At 46.6% G+C, this 17,316-nt stretch overlaps 1 protein-coding gene across 2 annotated transcripts in view; it reads right to left on the bottom strand.

The window, feature by feature from the left end:
• Positions 1-17,316, bottom strand: part of SREBF2 (sterol regulatory element binding transcription factor 2) — a 65,679-nt gene that overhangs the window by 28,282 nt on the left and 20,081 nt on the right. For both annotated transcript variants that reach the window (XM_032416799.1, XM_032416800.1), the window contains exons 2-5: positions 3,638-4,048; positions 2,508-2,689; positions 1,705-1,851; positions 46-267 (exon numbers count right to left, since the gene is read on the bottom strand). In XM_032416799.1, coding sequence (XP_032272690.1) covers positions 46-267; positions 1,705-1,851; positions 2,508-2,689; positions 3,638-4,048 — 962 coding nt within the window. The remainder of the gene's footprint in view (positions 1-45; positions 268-1,704; positions 1,852-2,507; positions 2,690-3,637; positions 4,049-17,316) is intronic.

The raw sequence follows: 17,316 nt of genomic DNA, 5'->3' as shown, positions 1-17,316 counted from the left end.
AGGGGAGATGGTGGCACGTGAAATACCACGTTGCTGGGCACCCACCTTGGCATCTGTCCCCATGACCAGGTCCTTCAACTCGATGATTTTGTCATTGATAGAGGAGCGATACCGCTTCTCAATGATGTTGTGTGTCGTCCGCCTTTCTCCTTCTTTGGGGGGCTCCAGCTGCTTGACTCCCCCAGGTACCTGCTTAATGGGCACTTTCTCTTGCCCCATCATCACAGGCATTGTGGTCAAAATGGTCCCATTGCTGCCCACCAGAGTCTAGAACAGGCAGAGACACAGGGCAGAATCACCCCGTGGTTAGTCTGAGTAAAGCAATCCCAGAACACAAACCTGCTGGCCCTGGCCGTGCGGCATTGCCGCGCTGACACCCTTCGTGGCTCAATCAAGTCAGGCCCCACGAGGCCTCAGGAGCCACGGTATCTGAGTTCCCCTTCAGAACCACTGTCAACAAATCACACCACAATGGGATTAACGTGGGTAAATAGGTTTTAACCTTTGATCTAAGGGTACCTGAAACAAGTCATAGGATTTCTGCTTTGCTGGCAAACCATTAGCCACCTCTGAGCTCGCATACAATGTACCACATCATTCTGGCCCCAAGGAGAGCTTCCTCCTGGTGCAGGATACATATTTTCCTCTCACATGACAGTGAAGTCACTTGCTGCATTTCCTTATATAATTTGGCCATCAAAAAGCACAAGGGAAGAACAGATAGAGCCATTCTATTAGATAAATGGACCAACTGTAGAGGCTCCCCCTTTTCTCCTCAACTCTGCTTCCCCCTGTTTCTATTTTTACTAATTTTAGTTTTATTTTCTTCAATAAATGGCCAATGAACATCATTAACCATTAAGAAATAATTCTCACATAATAAAAAACACGCATTTTAAATGTACAGCTTGATGCATTTTTACGTATGGATATCATGTGTGTAACCGAGATAACCCAGACCAAGATACAGACCATTTCTATCCCCTTAGAAAGTTCTCTTGTGCCTCTTCCCAGTTCTGCCTGCCCCCTCCCCCTCTTGTGATCACTGCTCTGACCTCTATCACCACCGCTTAGTTTTGCCTCTTCTTGAACTTCATATAAATGGCATCCTCAGCATTAACTCTTTTGTGATAGGCATCTTTTGCTCAACATACTATTTTTGAGGTTCAGCAGTTATATATATCAACAGTTCTTTTTGGACATGTGGGTTGTTTCCCAGTTCTTGGCTCTTATGAATAAAGCTTACTTTCAAATTCTGATCACCTTTTACTCTATCAGACTCTCTTGCCGTAAGATGCTGAAGCGGCTGTGACCCTGCAGCCCAAGTATGGGGCCTTCCATGTCCCTCACCTTGTAGCCCCTCCCTACCTGGTGGGCCTAGAGTCCTTCAGAAGCCAAACCTCCATCAGCAGGACCTAGAGGCAGACAGCCCTGTGTGGAGCTGCTGCCTAGGAACCGGGGGATCCTCTGCTATTCCTCTCTCCTCCCTCATAGTCCCCAGTACTCCCACATAACATGCATTGATGGTACTTCTCAAGGGGGAAAAAAAAAAAACCCTAAATGGGGGTGATATTTGCAATCTGACACATTCCATAGAAGTTCTACACCGACCCACTCTGTAGAGATTTTAACATCTCAGGGGCCTAACACCTCCAAGAAAGGAGAGGGTGGAGGGAGGAGGGCAGGGAGGAAGGCGGCTCTTACTGGTACTTGAAGGGCAGCTGTCTGGATGGGGGTGGTGAGGGCGGTGAGGGCTGGGTTCTGGACTGCGGCCATGACAGGGCTGCCATCTGTCTTTAGTGTGGTCAAAACAAGGGAATCTGTCTTGATGATCTGAGGCTGTACCAGGACCTGGATGGAGAATGAAGAAAAGGAAAAAGGAAGGCAGTATTATTTTTCTATTTTGCCTTAGCTTCTTACTACACAGACTTCCTCCAGGAAAGAATGAAAAAATAACATTTTCCTAAAACCAAGAACACAACTTGATGACGGGGTTGAGAGGGAGAAAGAGTATAGCTAAAGGGTCTTGCATTTTAAGGTTGGAAGGCTTTGAGAAGAGCAATGACAGGGCCTGGCAGGGGCAGAGTGGGGGGACAGAGGACAGGAAGGAGATCTGATTTTGGATAAAACTCAGGAAAGCCAGGAACATGGCTGAGAAACAGAAAGGAAATACCCGGATTTTTTTTTTCAAAGATAAATGACCTTGTTAGTGAGAAACTACAGTCCACTATAATACGTGACTTAAAAACATTTTGGCATATCTCCAGTTTTATGCCCATTCTACGTGTAAATCACTGACTGAGTCTGCATGAGGGCCCGTGCACATCCACAGAGACCATCTCAGCCAGGTCTCCACACCCAGCTCATGGGTGTCTCGCAAGGCCCAGGCACCTCAAACGCTGCTCCTTTACACGCTGCTGGTCCTTCTAGTATGTAGACCACAGCTTCAACCAAAGACCAGCCCCCAGCCCCACCAGTGCCCCCCCGGCTCCTCAGCAGCCACCTACCGGGACCTGCTGCACCTGGGGGGCGGCGACCGTCTGCACCGTGGCCGGGGCGAGGGTCTGCAGCGTGCCATTGGCCGTCTGCGTCAGCACCCGCTGGGCCTGCACCGTCTGCACCTGCTGCTGGATGGTGACTGGCTGCACCTGGGAGGATGTCACGAGGCTTTGGACTTGAGGCTGAAGGACTTGGGAGAAGAGGAGGGAAAAGTCACACAGATGAGGAATGCATTCTGTCACTGTAGCTGCAGTACCAACCAAGGATGGGGTGCCTCAGGACAATCCCGACTCCCCACCTGCTGCTGAAGAAGATGTGCACAGCCACTTACAGGCTGGTCTAGATAACAAGAACATTCCATGAGGGCTGCATCAATTTCTGAGGGAATGAGAACAGATTATTTTATTATTCCGGGTGCTGGGGTGGAGGTGAGGGGAACTAATCGGCAAGTGACTGCACCCAGCAAGGGAAGTCAGAGACACAAGGAACCAATAATTCCACCGGGCTTCATTTCTTCTCGTGGAAGGAACATAGAGTGCACTCTGGGATGACCGTCTCAGCTTTTTGCTTTGCTGCCCCTCCGCAGCCTCTAAACCCTCAGAAGCCCACCGAAGAACCGTCAGATCCTTTGAGCTTGAGAGGCTCCCGGCCGCACAGGCACGGGGTGTAACGACACGGGAAGTCACTCACTCACTCAGCACACACGGGGGGCCCGCTGCAAGGCCTGCTGCATGGAGCCGGAGCCCCTGCTCTAGGCCATAGTCTGTGGTGGCTGCTCAGGAGACGTCTGCTGAATGAATGGCTCTCAACCTGTGGGATCTGGCTGGTGTCTGGGTAAGTCTCCGGGCCCATTTTACTCAAGCCTCTAACCCTAGTTACCAGCACGGCCCTGTGTCTACTCTGCTTATTCGATTCTTTGACCAAGTATCCTCGAAGCAGGCACAACAGATCCTAGGGTGTCTGAGGAGCCAGAGTGTGAGCTGTTCCTGTACTACCGTCCTTGCTGCCAGTGACCCCCAAACTCCTAAGACTCTGTCATCCCCAAAGAGGGCAGAACCGTCTACCTCACAAGTGTCTGCAAACTGGCACAGAACCTTTTGAACGAACCAATCACTATCCTATCCGACTTCTGAATCACCTTGAAAGCTGGTCGCTGCATTCTGGTATATCAAAGGCTGCTGGATGATCCTCGTCTGCGGAGCGGTGCTGAACGTCGGGGTGATCATCACCGTCTGCTGCTGCAGCTGGGCCTGGGGCGGGGGCTGGGGGCGGGGCTGAAGAACAGGAGTTGCCCGCGGCGGGGTGGGCACCGTGCTGGGGGGAACCTTGACCTGCAGGGCTGGAGCCTGGGGGGAAGCGGCCGAGGGAGAAAAGGCAGGTAAAGGGACCTGGCTGAAGGACCGCTGCTGCATCGAGGGGTCCCCGGCTCCGCCTCCCCCATTGCTGCCGCCGCCGCTGCCCCCGCCGCCACCGGGGAAGGAGCTACACAGCTGCTCTGGAAACAAGTCCGGGAACTCTCCAACTTGATTGCTGACAAACTGCAGCATCTCTGTGAATACACAAAAAGGAGTAATTTTATTGCCATCCAAAATATCCATTAACTTTCAAATTTGCTTAAGAAACGGAGGCATGCAAATCAAAAGGCTTTCCCAAGACCATAGCAGAAATGGGTCAGGAGACCCTCACCAACCTCTCAGGAGGAGAACCACCTGGGCTCAGACGGCCAACCAAGGGACAAGGGGAGAGGACTTCACGTCTTTGATGTTCTCGCTCCACACCCTAACCTCCAGGCCCTTTCTACCAACTTTCCTGATTATATCAGGCCGAACAGGAGCCACCTCTGTGCTAGGTGAGTATTGCTTTTGGAGATTACTGCTGGTCTCATTTTACAATTGGAGACCCTGGGGTGGAAAGTGGGGAGTCGCTGTCCTAAGGCTTCTGAGCTCAGTAGCCTCAGGTGTGAAGCCACCTCCAATCTCAGCACTGCTCCGCCGGACAGAGCAGGAGTGCAGGAATCAGGAGGGTCTGGCTGCGAAGTTGTGCCAGACCCTAATCGGCTCTCACCCCAGGCAGCCTTCCCTTCTCACCACAGGCAGGTCCTGGGCCTTCTCTCCGAAAAGGACATAGCCCTGGGCACTGTTGGTACCCTCAGGAACATTCAGGGATGATGAAGTTGATGGCCTCCGAGTCATGGAACTTTAGGGATGGAGCGGATGGAAAGATCATAATCAAAGTCCAGAACAGGGAAATAACTTGGCCAAGGTCCTGCAGCGCATCAGGGCACAGTGAGGATTAGAACGCCCAGCTTCACGTTCTTCCTCTGCACCACAGTACACGCACTGCCAGAAGGCTGGGCCAGAGCAACCCCAGCCCTGGACTCCGCGCTCTAGAGGGCTGGGCCCCTTTGGGCAAGGAGTCTGTGGGACCCGGGGGATGTGTCCACCTGGAGACCATGGCCCCCTTCTAGATTATGTTCCAAGTACCTGGGACCCCTGAGTTCCCAGCCCAAAGGGCCTTAAGCCTGCCCCCAGGGCTTCTTCCCCAAGTTCATCCTCCCTGAAATTTACCAAAACCCAACTTATTCCACAACTAAAACTCATCTCTTATAACTCCTGCCTCCCCACAGGGCTGGTCCCCATTAGAAGTCTGGGGCCTCAGCTTTGTCGCAGCTATTTTCAGACCTACAGTTCTTCATGTTGCTTCCATTCCCTCCCCTTTCCTCTCCAACACATTCCCAAGAAGCTACTGCTTGTTCCTGAACGGTACACCCTTCTCTCTAAACATTCAAGGCCACACGATGCTCTGATTTAGCCACCAAAATACCCCAAACCAAAAACAAACCAAAAACAAAAAACACCACCTCTTTTCATTCCCCCAAACCTCCACCAGCAAGTCCCACCCACCCTCCCAGGTCTCTAACAGACGTGTGTGTGTGTGTGTGTGTGTGTGTGTGTGCGTGCACATGCATGCACACACATACACACATGCCAGTAGTGGGTCTGGGCTACGAAGGGTCTTACGTTAGGCAAGCAGAAAGCTACTGGGGGTTTCTAGGGTAACCATACAGGGTGACTGAAGCTTAGCAGTTCAGTACTTCCAGTGTTCCATCAGTTCAACCTACTGGCAAAACAGCATCTTGTAAGATCAAAGATTACACTAACTGTGTAGTGGTATTATTTACCAACACCTCAACACTCTGCTGTGTCCCCTTGACACTCAGCCGGCTGTGTGTGGGAAGGAGAAATGGGCACATTGCCACGATATTGTAACTGGTACCAACCAATTCCAATTCCTTGTATGTGATTAAACTAAGAAATGTCCTTGGGCGCCTGGGTGGCTCAGTTGGTTAAGCGACTGCCTTCGGCTCAGGTCATGATCCTGGAGTCCCTGGATCGAGTCCCGCATCGGGCTCCCTGCTCGGCAGGGAGTCTGCTTCTCCCTCTGACCCTCCCTCCTCTCATGTGCTTGCTCTCTCATTCTCTCTCTCTCAAATAAATAAATAAAAAAATCTTTAAAAAAAAAAAAAGAAATGTCCTTAAAATCAGCACAAAATTCAAACAAAACACACTTTATTGCTGACACAGTCCAAGTACAACACAAGATGTATAAAATGGTTTAAGGAAAAGCTTTAAGAGAAAGCTAATAATCTGCTGAGCTTTCCAGAATTCCCATAAAATTCTTACTCTGGGGAATCAACACAGAACATCACTCCCTGATTGACTGTTTTAATCCATGGAACGCTAAGGAGCGCATAAGGGAACAGAGGCCAGAGGCCTGGTAGATGGGCACGGGCTTCGGTACTAGCTGGATCTCAAGACGCCGCCTACCCAGCTGTGTGAACGTGGGCAAGCCACCTCTCTACATCCTGGTTTCCTCCCCACAAAAGGCTGCCTTAAGAATACTTGGCTTCTTTGTTGTGAGGATGGATAAAACAATTTGTGCAGAGTGTTTGGCGAGAGGCAGACCCTTATAAAGGCCCTGATAGTGGTAATTCCAGAGCACCCAGCGCCTGGGCACTTGGCTCCACTTATCTCATCTGGTTGAGTGTTCTCCAAAACGTTTCATGGAGAAAGACATGGGCTGGCACAGCGAAGTAACCTGCAGAGGTCACAAAGCTTGTTCACAAAGCAGGTTAAGAGTGTGTAAGCAGATGGGATGTGAAGGCTTAAATTAAAAAAAATAAATCCTTTTCAACCCACACACGACAAGCTCCAGTGGTGTTATCTGCAGCCAGGCGGACAGGCACTGGGCTGAGTGGCGCAGAGGGACCCCTTAAGACCAAGCATTTGAAGGAAGAAGTAATGGGAAGAGGCTCTTTGAGCCCCCACTCCAGCAAGGCACGCGGGGTCTTCCTGGGACCCCATCTGGCCTGCAGTGACAGAGAAGGGGAGAGGCCCCACCAGCCGGAACGAGGCCTGGAGAACCAAGGCACCGAAAGCCCACCCCGAGTGCAGTTTTTCTCTAAAGCTCCACGCTACACCCTGTGGGAGCATCCTAATGTCTCGTGTTCCCTGCTCCAATCACTGGAGTGTCGCAATTACACCAGCTTTCATTTCCTCCGAGAGCCATGAAACCCAGAAAAGACAGGCCCGGAAGAAGGCACAGGTTTTATGGGGCTTTGAAAATGAAGTTCCAGATCCTGCACGATGAGCTGTGGTCCCTAGAGCGGAAGGCCAGACTTAGGCATCCTGGGAGCTAGGCGGGCCACCCCTAGGCCTGCAAACCCTAGCTTACCTGGCAGGGGTGCTCCTGGCGGTTACCTTCCGCAAACAAGCCACAGTCCCATTTTTTAGCTGCTTCTTAAAGTAAGGGATAAGTTTGCTTAATAAAGTAAGCTGGGCCCCAAGAAACTACACCTGGGTTTTGGTCTCTTTAAAAGCTCATGATCAGGGGCGCCTGGGTGGCTCAGTTGGTTGAGCGACTGCCTTCGGCTCAGGTCATGATTCTGGAGACCCGGGATCGAGTCCCACATCGGGCTCCCTGCTCAGCGGGGAGTCTGCTTCTCCCTCTGACCCTCCCCCTCTCATGCTCTCTGTCTCCCATTCTCTCTCTCAGATAAATAAATAAAACCTTTAAAGAAAAAAAAATAAAAGCTCATGATCAGAATCAGAGGCTGCGACTGTCACCTGTGTATTGCAACCAGTCCAGAGCCTCCTCCAGAGACCCCAAGTTCACGTGCACTTCATGGAGCATGCAACCTGGAGGTAACATCAAGCACTCTGCCTGGCCCAGCCAGCAGCATCTGCCTGAGAGTAAGGTGACCCAAAATCTGGGCAGATTAATTTTGGTCAGGAATATAGAGTTGAAAGCCCTGGCTGCGGTAACACACTGTCTTCAAACCGCATAGTCAGTGAGCCAACAATCCTTCAGCAGGCATTTGCTACCTAGCCCAGGTAGGTGCTAAGAGAACCATTTTACAAAGGTCATTTATTCTTCTTATATTTTGTATTTATTATCACTTTGTGTTAGATAATGTTTTAAAATAACTTTTTCAAGGGGCGCCTGGGTGGCTCAGTCGTTGGGCATCTGCCTTCGGCTCAGGTCGTGATCCCAGGGTCCTGGGATCGAGCCCCGCATCGGGCTCCCTGCTCTGCGGGAAGCCTGCTTCTCCCTCTCCCACTCCCCCTGCTTGTGTTCCCTCTCTCGCTGTGTCTCTGTCAAATAAATAAATAAAATCTTTAAAAAAATAAAATAACTTTTTCAAAATCATAAAAGTCACACTCACTATAGAAAAAGTTTAGAAAAAAGTTAAATGGAAAAAAGAAATCCAGCAATTCCACCCCCTGAGACATCTACTGTCAATGTTTTGATGTGTCCTTCCTAAGAGCAAGGCTTGCTTGCACACACAAGCACGCGTGTGTGTCTGTGAGAACAGTCACAAAAGTGGGATCGCACTGAAGATGGTATTTTGTACCCTGCTCCCTTTATTTAGCAACACATGAGAAGTAGTCAGTGTCAACCATTATGGATATGACGGCAACCTTTGAGAGTCCCGCAGTACTGTATTGTAGCATATTGTATTGACACCCTAGAATTTAACCACTTAGTGATGACAAGTGGCTGCGTTCAATTTTTTAGCATGAACAACTCTTTTTTTTTTTTTTTTAGATTTCTTTATTTAGGAGAGAGAGCACTAGTGGCAGGGGCAGAGGGTGAGGGAAGGAGAATCTCAAGTGGGCTCTCAGCTCAGCACAGAGCCCGACGTGGAGGCTCGATCTCACAACCCTGAGATCACGACCTGAGCCGAAAGCAAGAGTCGGACACTTAACCGATTGCGCCACCCAGGTGCCCCAGCGTGAACAACTCTTACAAAAATCTTTTCCCACTGATCTGATTTGGGATAAACTTCTAGAAATTGATGGCTGGGTCAAAGGACAGGTATGTGTGCTTTGGGGAGGCTATAACAATCTATGCTTCCCCACATCTGTTTCTGTCATTCAGACAGTGGGGAAAGAATGACATCAAACTGTTTGGGCTTGCATGGATGAGCGCTAAATGAGGTTGGATGTCCCCCTGCCAATTTTATTGGCCATTTGTATTTCTTCCTTTGTAAATTGCTCTTGACCTTTGTGCATTTTTCTCTTGGGCTATTTGTATCATTTTACTGATTTGAAAAAACTTCATATACTACGGTATTTCCTCCTTCTTATATATGTGCAAATATCTGCCACACTGTTTTTTTTTTTTTTATTGAAGTACGGTTGATATACAATCCACTTTATTTTTCTTTTAATTTGTTGAGAAAAAAGAGGGGCACCTGGGTGGCTCAGTCAGTTAAGTGTCTGCCTTCAGGCTCAAGTCATGATCTCAGGGTCCTGGGATGGAGCCATGCCACCCCCCACCCCCCCCAAAATCAGGCTCCCTGCTCAGTGGGGAGTCTGCTCCTCCCTCTCCTTCTGTTCCTCTCTCTTTCCCTGCCCCCCTTCCCCCCTGCCCCTGTGTGCTCTCTTATCTCTCTCAAATAAATAAATAAAATCTTTAAAAAAACAAATTTGTTGAGAAAAAAGAATGGCATAGTGATTAAGTTATCACGCCCTAGCACTATAACTTGGGGTAAGTTTTACTTCTCTGGGCCATAGTTTTCTCATCTATAAAATGGGGATGAAATTACACCTACCTCATGGGGATGCTGAGAGAGAGTTTGCATGGAATCTAAAGCACAGTGCCTGGCACTCGGTAGTAGCCTAGTGCACGTTATTCGTGACAGCTCTTTTTGACAGTTTTGCTTGGACTCTTGTTTTGAAAATTTGAATTTGTTCCAATGCGTTTGGCTTTATTAGGGAACAATTTGGGCATATCATGAATTTCGTTTTACTTATGCATGACAGAAACACTAGGAAATGCAAAAACATACCCAAGTGAAATGAGCCACACAAAATGAGCACAGTTGCATCCCTCAAACATCCACCAGCTTCGTCAGGTCAGTGCATGTGTTATGAACCATAACCATCCACATCTGGATCAGAACCTTCTATCGGACTACAGACTGCCCTCCATCCATCACCTCACAGAAACTCAGAAGCTGTAACTTCTAACGTCCACTTCCACAAGCAAACCTCAGGTCTTTTTAAGGTAAGGGGTCCTATTTGTTGTGGTATTTCTGTATTTCTTACCCACTGAATATCTGTAAAACTGAGCTGTTTTATTGGGTTCTTAACTTTTAGTCTTCTCATTTTCTCTTTTTTTGTCACCTCTGAAGATTTCAAGTGTTGTGACCCAAATCCCATTTCCCCCATAAGCCCTACGGTTTGCATTACATGATTTTGCTCAGTGCAGTGATCTTTAGGAATGGATATGTTGCATTACAGCAGAAAGGACCATATACAAGTGCTAATACTGTGTAATGAAATTACATGGTTTTTGTGTTACACTGAAAAGGTCCCTCATCCCCAAGATTATAAGGACATTCACCTAAACTTTCTTCATTTAGTGTTGTTCATTTAATCTTGCACATTAGATCTGCCCAAACAACGTAAGAACACGGAATAAGTGTGGTATGTGATGTTTGTAGGCTGCTGGGAATCAGATGGACCACAACCAGTGAGCGAGAGGGAGGTAAACACAAAAGAGTTAATTCCCAACAAGTACGCTTCTTAAGAAACAAGTATCCTGCTTTCAAGCTGATGATCCTATCTTCCCTCCTAGGATGTTTTTTTCTAATAATTAAGAAAAAAAAATCAAATGTAGACTAGTATCAAACCTGAGGGTCAGTAGTGAGGTAACTTTTCCTTTCTCCACCATTTTGCTACCTGTAATCACCACTGCTTTCTCAGGACCTGAAACATTATTACCCCCATATTCAGGTCACCCAGAAGAGCAGTTCAGAAGCGGAAATGCAAAGAATGTGAGGAACATAGGGACAATTATAACAGGCAAATTGGTGCCTAAAATCACTCCAAACACCAGGGGGCACATCTGCTAAGAAGCTCATAGCACAGGGACAGCATCACATACTTCAAGGGAATTCTGGGTCACCTTCTTGGGGGACAGGGAGTCTGGAGGAGGGCTGAATGACACAGGATGGCAAACTAGTGACTCAGGCATCCTATATTTTAGGCGATGGATGAGTAAACTCTTTCTACTGGCAAAGAAACCACAAAGGAAAACTGGACAGGGATGTGGGGGTTCTCAAACACTTGTGTTACATAACACACACAAATGTATTACTGCATATATCAAATATTACATAATGAAATAAAACAGTTGAAAATTAAAAGAAAAAGCAAGCACAAAGGGAAGCAAAAATCATTCTCAAATGGTCTTCTGGTCTGCTCTGTTTGGCCCTCTCTCCCTACTTGCCCAGCTGGGGGCAGCCTCAGAGAGTCCCAGCTGGGCTGGCCAGTTCTGACTTCTCTGTCCAACACAGGGCCCCAGAGCAGCTCTCTTTCAACCAGGAGAATGATCTTCAGCACCACCTTCAATTGCTCTTTCTGTTTCTTTCCTCTGCCAGAAGTTTACTATGAACTTCTTGCAGGTCTCCTTTCCTGGTACCAGAGTTCTCCTTGCTTAACTTCCATACTCTGCCTTGATTTCAACTGCAACCTCCTACCTAGTGACAATTGTCTTCTTTGAGTATCTTGTTGGTCCAACAGTCTTTTAAATCAAATCAAATCTTTTAAACACAAGTTTCAAAGCTTCCTACTGATTGCTCCCTCCTACTCCAAGGGATTTCACTTCCCACTCACCTTAGCTCATCATCCACCTGGGGAAAATACCCACACCTTTTTCTGCACATGCCTCTGGTGGGGATAGGGAGGGGAGCCCTCTCTGTGACGGCCTTACCTCACCCTTTCTGCTCTTTACCACCCTCTTCCTGTCCCAATTTCACAATTCCATTTCAAAACCATTTACAATTACTCTCAACCAGGACTCTTCTCTACCTCAGATCCAGCTGTCTTTGAGCTCTTGAACCCACTTGTGATTTATTTGTTAAGAGATGGCTCAGTTGGTTAAGCATCTGACTCTTGATTTCAGCTCGGGTCTCAGGGTGGTGAGTTTGAGCCCTGGCTCTGCACTGGGCGCGGAGCCTGTTTCTGATTCTCTCTCTCTCTGCCGCCCGCCCAACCCCCACTTGCACACACTCTCTAAAAAGAAAAAAAAAAAAAAAGGAAAATTATCTGAAACTTGAAAATAAGGTAAAAAAAAAAGCGTCCTTTCAGAGTTGTACTAGAGGGTAGTCATGTCTACCATGACTACATAAAGGTCATCTGATGCTCTGTGGAAACATAAATTTGTTTGACTTTCTATCTACCACAGATTAGGCCCACATTCTGTAAAGTTAGATGTTCACTTATAGAAAATTGATAAGCTGCAAATGATTTAAAAACAGATAAACTCGAAGGCTTTATTTTTATTGCCCTGTAGGACATTAGCCAGTTTTGCATCTAAATTTGCAATCTTACTCCTGCATCCTTTTTTAAAACTACATAAATACCAGTTTCTTACACTCTCCTTTGATCCAGCTTTGTCATCTTGATGGTTTTCTCATTAATAATATTAATAAATCCCTGATATGTGCTGATGATATATTAGTGTAAGAGTAGGTTTTTAACACTTAAAAATTTCATTTTGTCACACTACATAAGTTATATTTTTAAAGGCTTTTTAAAAAAATATTTTATGCTTCACAAAGTGCATGGACAAAATCTTCTACTCCCCTGTACCTCTCCAAGCACTAATCATTCTGGCAGTTTAAAAAACTGGCATCAATTCACTGAAATGCTCCCCAAAGCAACTTTCATGCAATCTGTAAAAATGGCAGTTATGCTTTCTGAACCAAAACTGGAAGGGACATATCACCTCACAATGGGACAAGATATTTTTGAAATCCAGGTTATCCTGGAAAATCTGGACAAATCTGCAATTTCTGTAAAGCATCTACTTTTGGTGAAGTGGGTATGTAAATGCAAAAGGATTTAAACGTGTTGAGCACCCACTGTGTGCTGGCCTAGAGAGATGATAAAAAAATCCTCCTTGACCTCAATGAGTTAGTGCAAAGTGACCTAATCACAGCAGCAAGGAGGACACAGGGAAGGTGCAGGGGGAAGAGCTTCCTGAGGGAGCTGGACTGAAGGCTGATGGGCACCCAAAGTAAATTCTCGGCCCAGGGAATCTCACGAGCCAAGGCTTGGAGGCAGAGAGCTAGCACTGCTGAAGAGAATGGGCAACTAGTAGGGCACCAGGCTGGGCAGGTAGTCAGGGTCAAATCATGTCAGGTTCTTCAGCTCATGCTGATGAACTTGGGTCTTTCTCCTTATTAAAGAAGAAAACGCCATAGCAAGTCATCCAACAATGCTCTAGGAAGGGGCGCCTCTCTGGCTCAGTGGTTGCTCATGCTGGTTTGTACAGTGGGGCCGCTGGCCTCCCCAGAACCCCATGACATCATGAATGCATTAAGTATCATTCTGAGCACAAACTTAAGACTGAATTCTGACTTGAGAAGATAATATCAGAATAGCTGAAACAAAAACTTGGATAACTTCACCAACTGATGAAAAGAATCTGAAAATTGATTCAAGAAAAGTTCCAGTTATATATGAGGTTCTAGAAAATGGCCCACACTGGAAACAGGCCACCTCCAAGGACTATGTGAAGGAAGTGTGGCAAAGAATCATAATAAGGGAGAAAAGCAGGATGTCAAAAAGCTAAGCCAAGAACTAACTAGAAGGCCAAACAGAAAGGGGATTCCCAAGTATAAATTCAAAGAGAACTGGCTGAAGAAAACCTGGCTATCAGATTAGCAATGCCAGGCCATGAATCTAGCCATGCAAGTGCCATGCTGCCTTTGGAAAAGAACTCTCTGAGACTCAGTTTCTTGTAGATATGGAAACAATCCAAACAATCCATATCACATACACACACATGTGTATGTGTATACAAATATACACACACATATATACATTTTATATATATTCATGTCCATATATATGAATACGTCCAGAACATTAAAAAAGTATTTGATTCTTTCAGTGGTTTTTTTTTTAACATAACAAATATGAAAGGGCATCATCTCCAGGTTAGATTCTAATTTAACCCTTGATTAAAAGCCAGTGGTCACACTACTGATTTTTTTTTTTTTTAAGATTTATTTATTTGAGAAAGAGAGAGAGCACAAGCGGGAGGGCCAGAGGGAGAGAGAAACTTAAGCAGACTCCATCTTGAGCACAGAACCTGACGTGGGGCTCGATCTCATGACCCTGCGATCATGACCTGAGCTGAAACCAAGAGTCGGACACTTAACTGACTGTGCCACCCACGCGCCCCACACTATTGATGTTTAAAAGCAAAAATAACTCAGTGACGATGTTAATAAACTTATTTTCTAATTAGAGATCACATTTATATTTTATTTAAAAGTACGGAGGTGGTTATGACTAAAATTAATTTCATGTTGATTCTAGGTGGACAACATAATAATAGCTATCACTGATACCTACTTAGTACTTTATGTAAACCCTAAGCCCAGTATTATTCTTTTGCTTAATAAACGAAGAAAATAAGATTCAAAGAAATTAAATTACTTGCCCGAGTCCCCCGCATAAGATACAAAGTGGCTGAACCAAGATTTGAATTGAGATCAGATTTAGGTTTATCTGAATCTCTCCTCTATGCATACTATTTTCCCCTATAAAACAAACATTTCTTGGATTTTACATTTATGCTCATCACAACTTGGGAGAGAGATGCAAGAGAGACCTGGAGTGACGATAAAGTAAGGAGAATTTAGGGGTGTGTGTGGAGGGGGGTGGTTATGTAATCCATCTCATTACTTCCAATATTAAGTTCAATGCTAATGGAAGATTAATCTCAAGGTAAGCATGCATGTAACTGATTCACTGGGGGAATAGAGGAGAGATATTTTTGCTTGGCTATTTGTATTTTGTGAGCATATCTTCCTATTCAAATGATTCCATTTATTCTCCAAATGAGACTCTTGCTGCCTTGATAAGATGCTCTTTCTAGAAGTCTCTCTCTCTTTTGAAAAATACAAATCAATAAAGACACACCCGTTAAGACATGCATTCAACAAACATTAACTGAGTTTGCTATGTGCCAGACACAAAATTAAATGCCTTCAAGAGGTACATGTTCTGATGGCAAAACCCTGTTACAAACATCTGCCTCGGCCAGGTGGCAAGTGTTGGGATAAAAAGAGGTACACAACGCGGGAAGAACCTGTAGTGTATGTTGCTTAAAAAGCTTTTGTTGGGGGCGCCTGGGTGGCTCAGATGGTTAAGTGTCTGCCTTCGGCTCATGTCATGATCCCAGGGTCCTGGGATTGAGCCCTGCATCGGGCTTCCTGCTCAGCAGGGGGGCCTGCTTCTTCCCCTACTCATGTTCTCTCTCTCTCTCTGTATCTGTGTCTTAAATGAATAAATAAAAAAATCTTTAAAAAAAAAAAGCTTTTGTTGTTGATTTTTACTGCTATTTATCTGTTTCTGTGTAAGTATATATTTATACGCAAAGTTTAAACATGATTTTTTTTTTTTTTTACTGGAAAAGCACCTCATTAGCATTGCCACCCAGTTGTTTTTGCTTTTAACACCTTGCTGGCAGGTTCACACATATTGTGGTATATAATCTTCAAATCACCCCGTGAGGTAGCTGTTTAAGTACTCTTTGAAAAAAGAGTTAGTACAGGGGCGCCTGGGTGGCTCAGATGGTTGGGCGTCTGCCTTCGGCTTGGGTCATGATCCCGGAGTCCTGGGATCGAGGCCCACGTCGGGCTCCTGGCTCGGCGGGGAGCCTGCTTCTCCCTCTCCCTCTGCCTCTCTCCCTGCTGATGCTTTCTCTCCCTCTGTATCTCTGTGTCTCAAATGAATAAAATCTTAAAAAAAAAAAAAAGAGTTAGTACATGTAAAGCATGCAGAACAGTGCCAACACGCCAACACAAAAGTTCTTGAAAAGTGGTGGTGGTTACACAGGAAGAAACAAGTCCAAGTCCAAAGAGGGGGTGACCTGCACACGGTCGTAGGCAGGTGCTAAGCGAGTGGCAGTCTCCCCTTCCTCTTCCCAAGCCTGTGCTCTTTTCGCAAGCACCCTGCCCCAGGAGTCGCCCCAACAACCACACTGTGGGGCTTCCTCTCCGGAAGTCCCTCCTGGCGGATGCCCTGCCTCATGGGCCGGGCTCAGAATGCTGCAGTCAATAACCAAACATGGCACCACCCTGGGTCCCAGCCAATCCTTACCTAACACCAAATTAGGGGCATCAGATAGTTGGCACCCCACTTTTGAAAGGCTGTTCCTCTTATTCTACTTATTACTTTGAAATGCCTGCTCTGAGAAAGAGGTTAAGAAGAGACTTTGAACAACAACTGAGAAGAAAAAGTCTGAGCCAATGAGTAGTAACAATAATAAAAATAGTATAGAATTGTTAACAGTTACTAAACTCTTACTATTTGTCAGCGATTGTGTTAAGCACTTTGCATAGATTTCCTCATTTAATCTCCATAACACTTTGAAGTAGACACCATTATCACCTCCACTTCACAGACAAGGAAAATGAGGCACAGAGAGGTTAAGTAACTTGTCCAACGTTGCCCAGTCAGCAGGTGGTGGAGCTGGAATTTGAGGTCAAGCTCTCAGCCACCACACTGTACAGATGCATTCGTTCTATTATTGAATGGACGTCACCAAACAGACCCTGGCACCAGGCAGATGCTCGTTAAGTGCCTCACTCACGAATGAGAGCCAACATCCCCCACTAAAAAAGGGAAGGACTGTCATCTCTGGTCTTCCCGTATTTCTGGCTCTTCACCTGCTCCGCCCTGCACTGTACTGCTTTCACCCTCCTGGAAAGAGACTGAAAGGTGAGCAAGATGCAGAGTGAGGAACTCCCAGGAACCGATCCTGCACGGTCCTGTTCTGGAAGACAAGGGCATCACACTTCACAGTGCCAGGTAACCAAGTGTCAACAAAATCAGGTGCAAGCTGAACCACCCTCCTGACTCTCCTGGGGGCAGAGTCTCCATAGCGGGGGATCTCAACCTTGTTCAGTCCTAAAACCAGCCAGGCAATGGTGAAAGACCCCAACAACCCACCATCCCATCCTTCCACTCTACCACCCTCAAACCTCCCTAAGACTAAGGACAAAACAAATACCTGCAAAGCAGGTTTTTAAGTAGTGCTACAAACCCACCCAGCACCTGCATATACTGTGTGCTATGGTGTTGGGAACTGGAGGATGCTGAGCACCTAGCAGGGGACCCAGCCCAGAGCTCCAGGACTCCAAAGGGTTGGTTCCCCTCCCCCTCCCCATCTCACAGGGAAGACAAAGAAAGCCAAGCAACTCCCACCCACTGTGATAACGGCAAGAAT

The sequence above is a fragment of the Phoca vitulina genome, unplaced genomic scaffold, assembly GCF_004348235.1.
Source record: "Phoca vitulina isolate PV1807 unplaced genomic scaffold, GSC_HSeal_1.0 scaffold19, whole genome shotgun sequence".
In the NCBI taxonomy this organism is placed as follows: Eukaryota; Metazoa; Chordata; class Mammalia; order Carnivora; family Phocidae; genus Phoca; species Phoca vitulina.
Note: the sequence above shows the minus strand (reverse complement) of the source record. Positions and strands in the feature narration are given on the sequence as shown.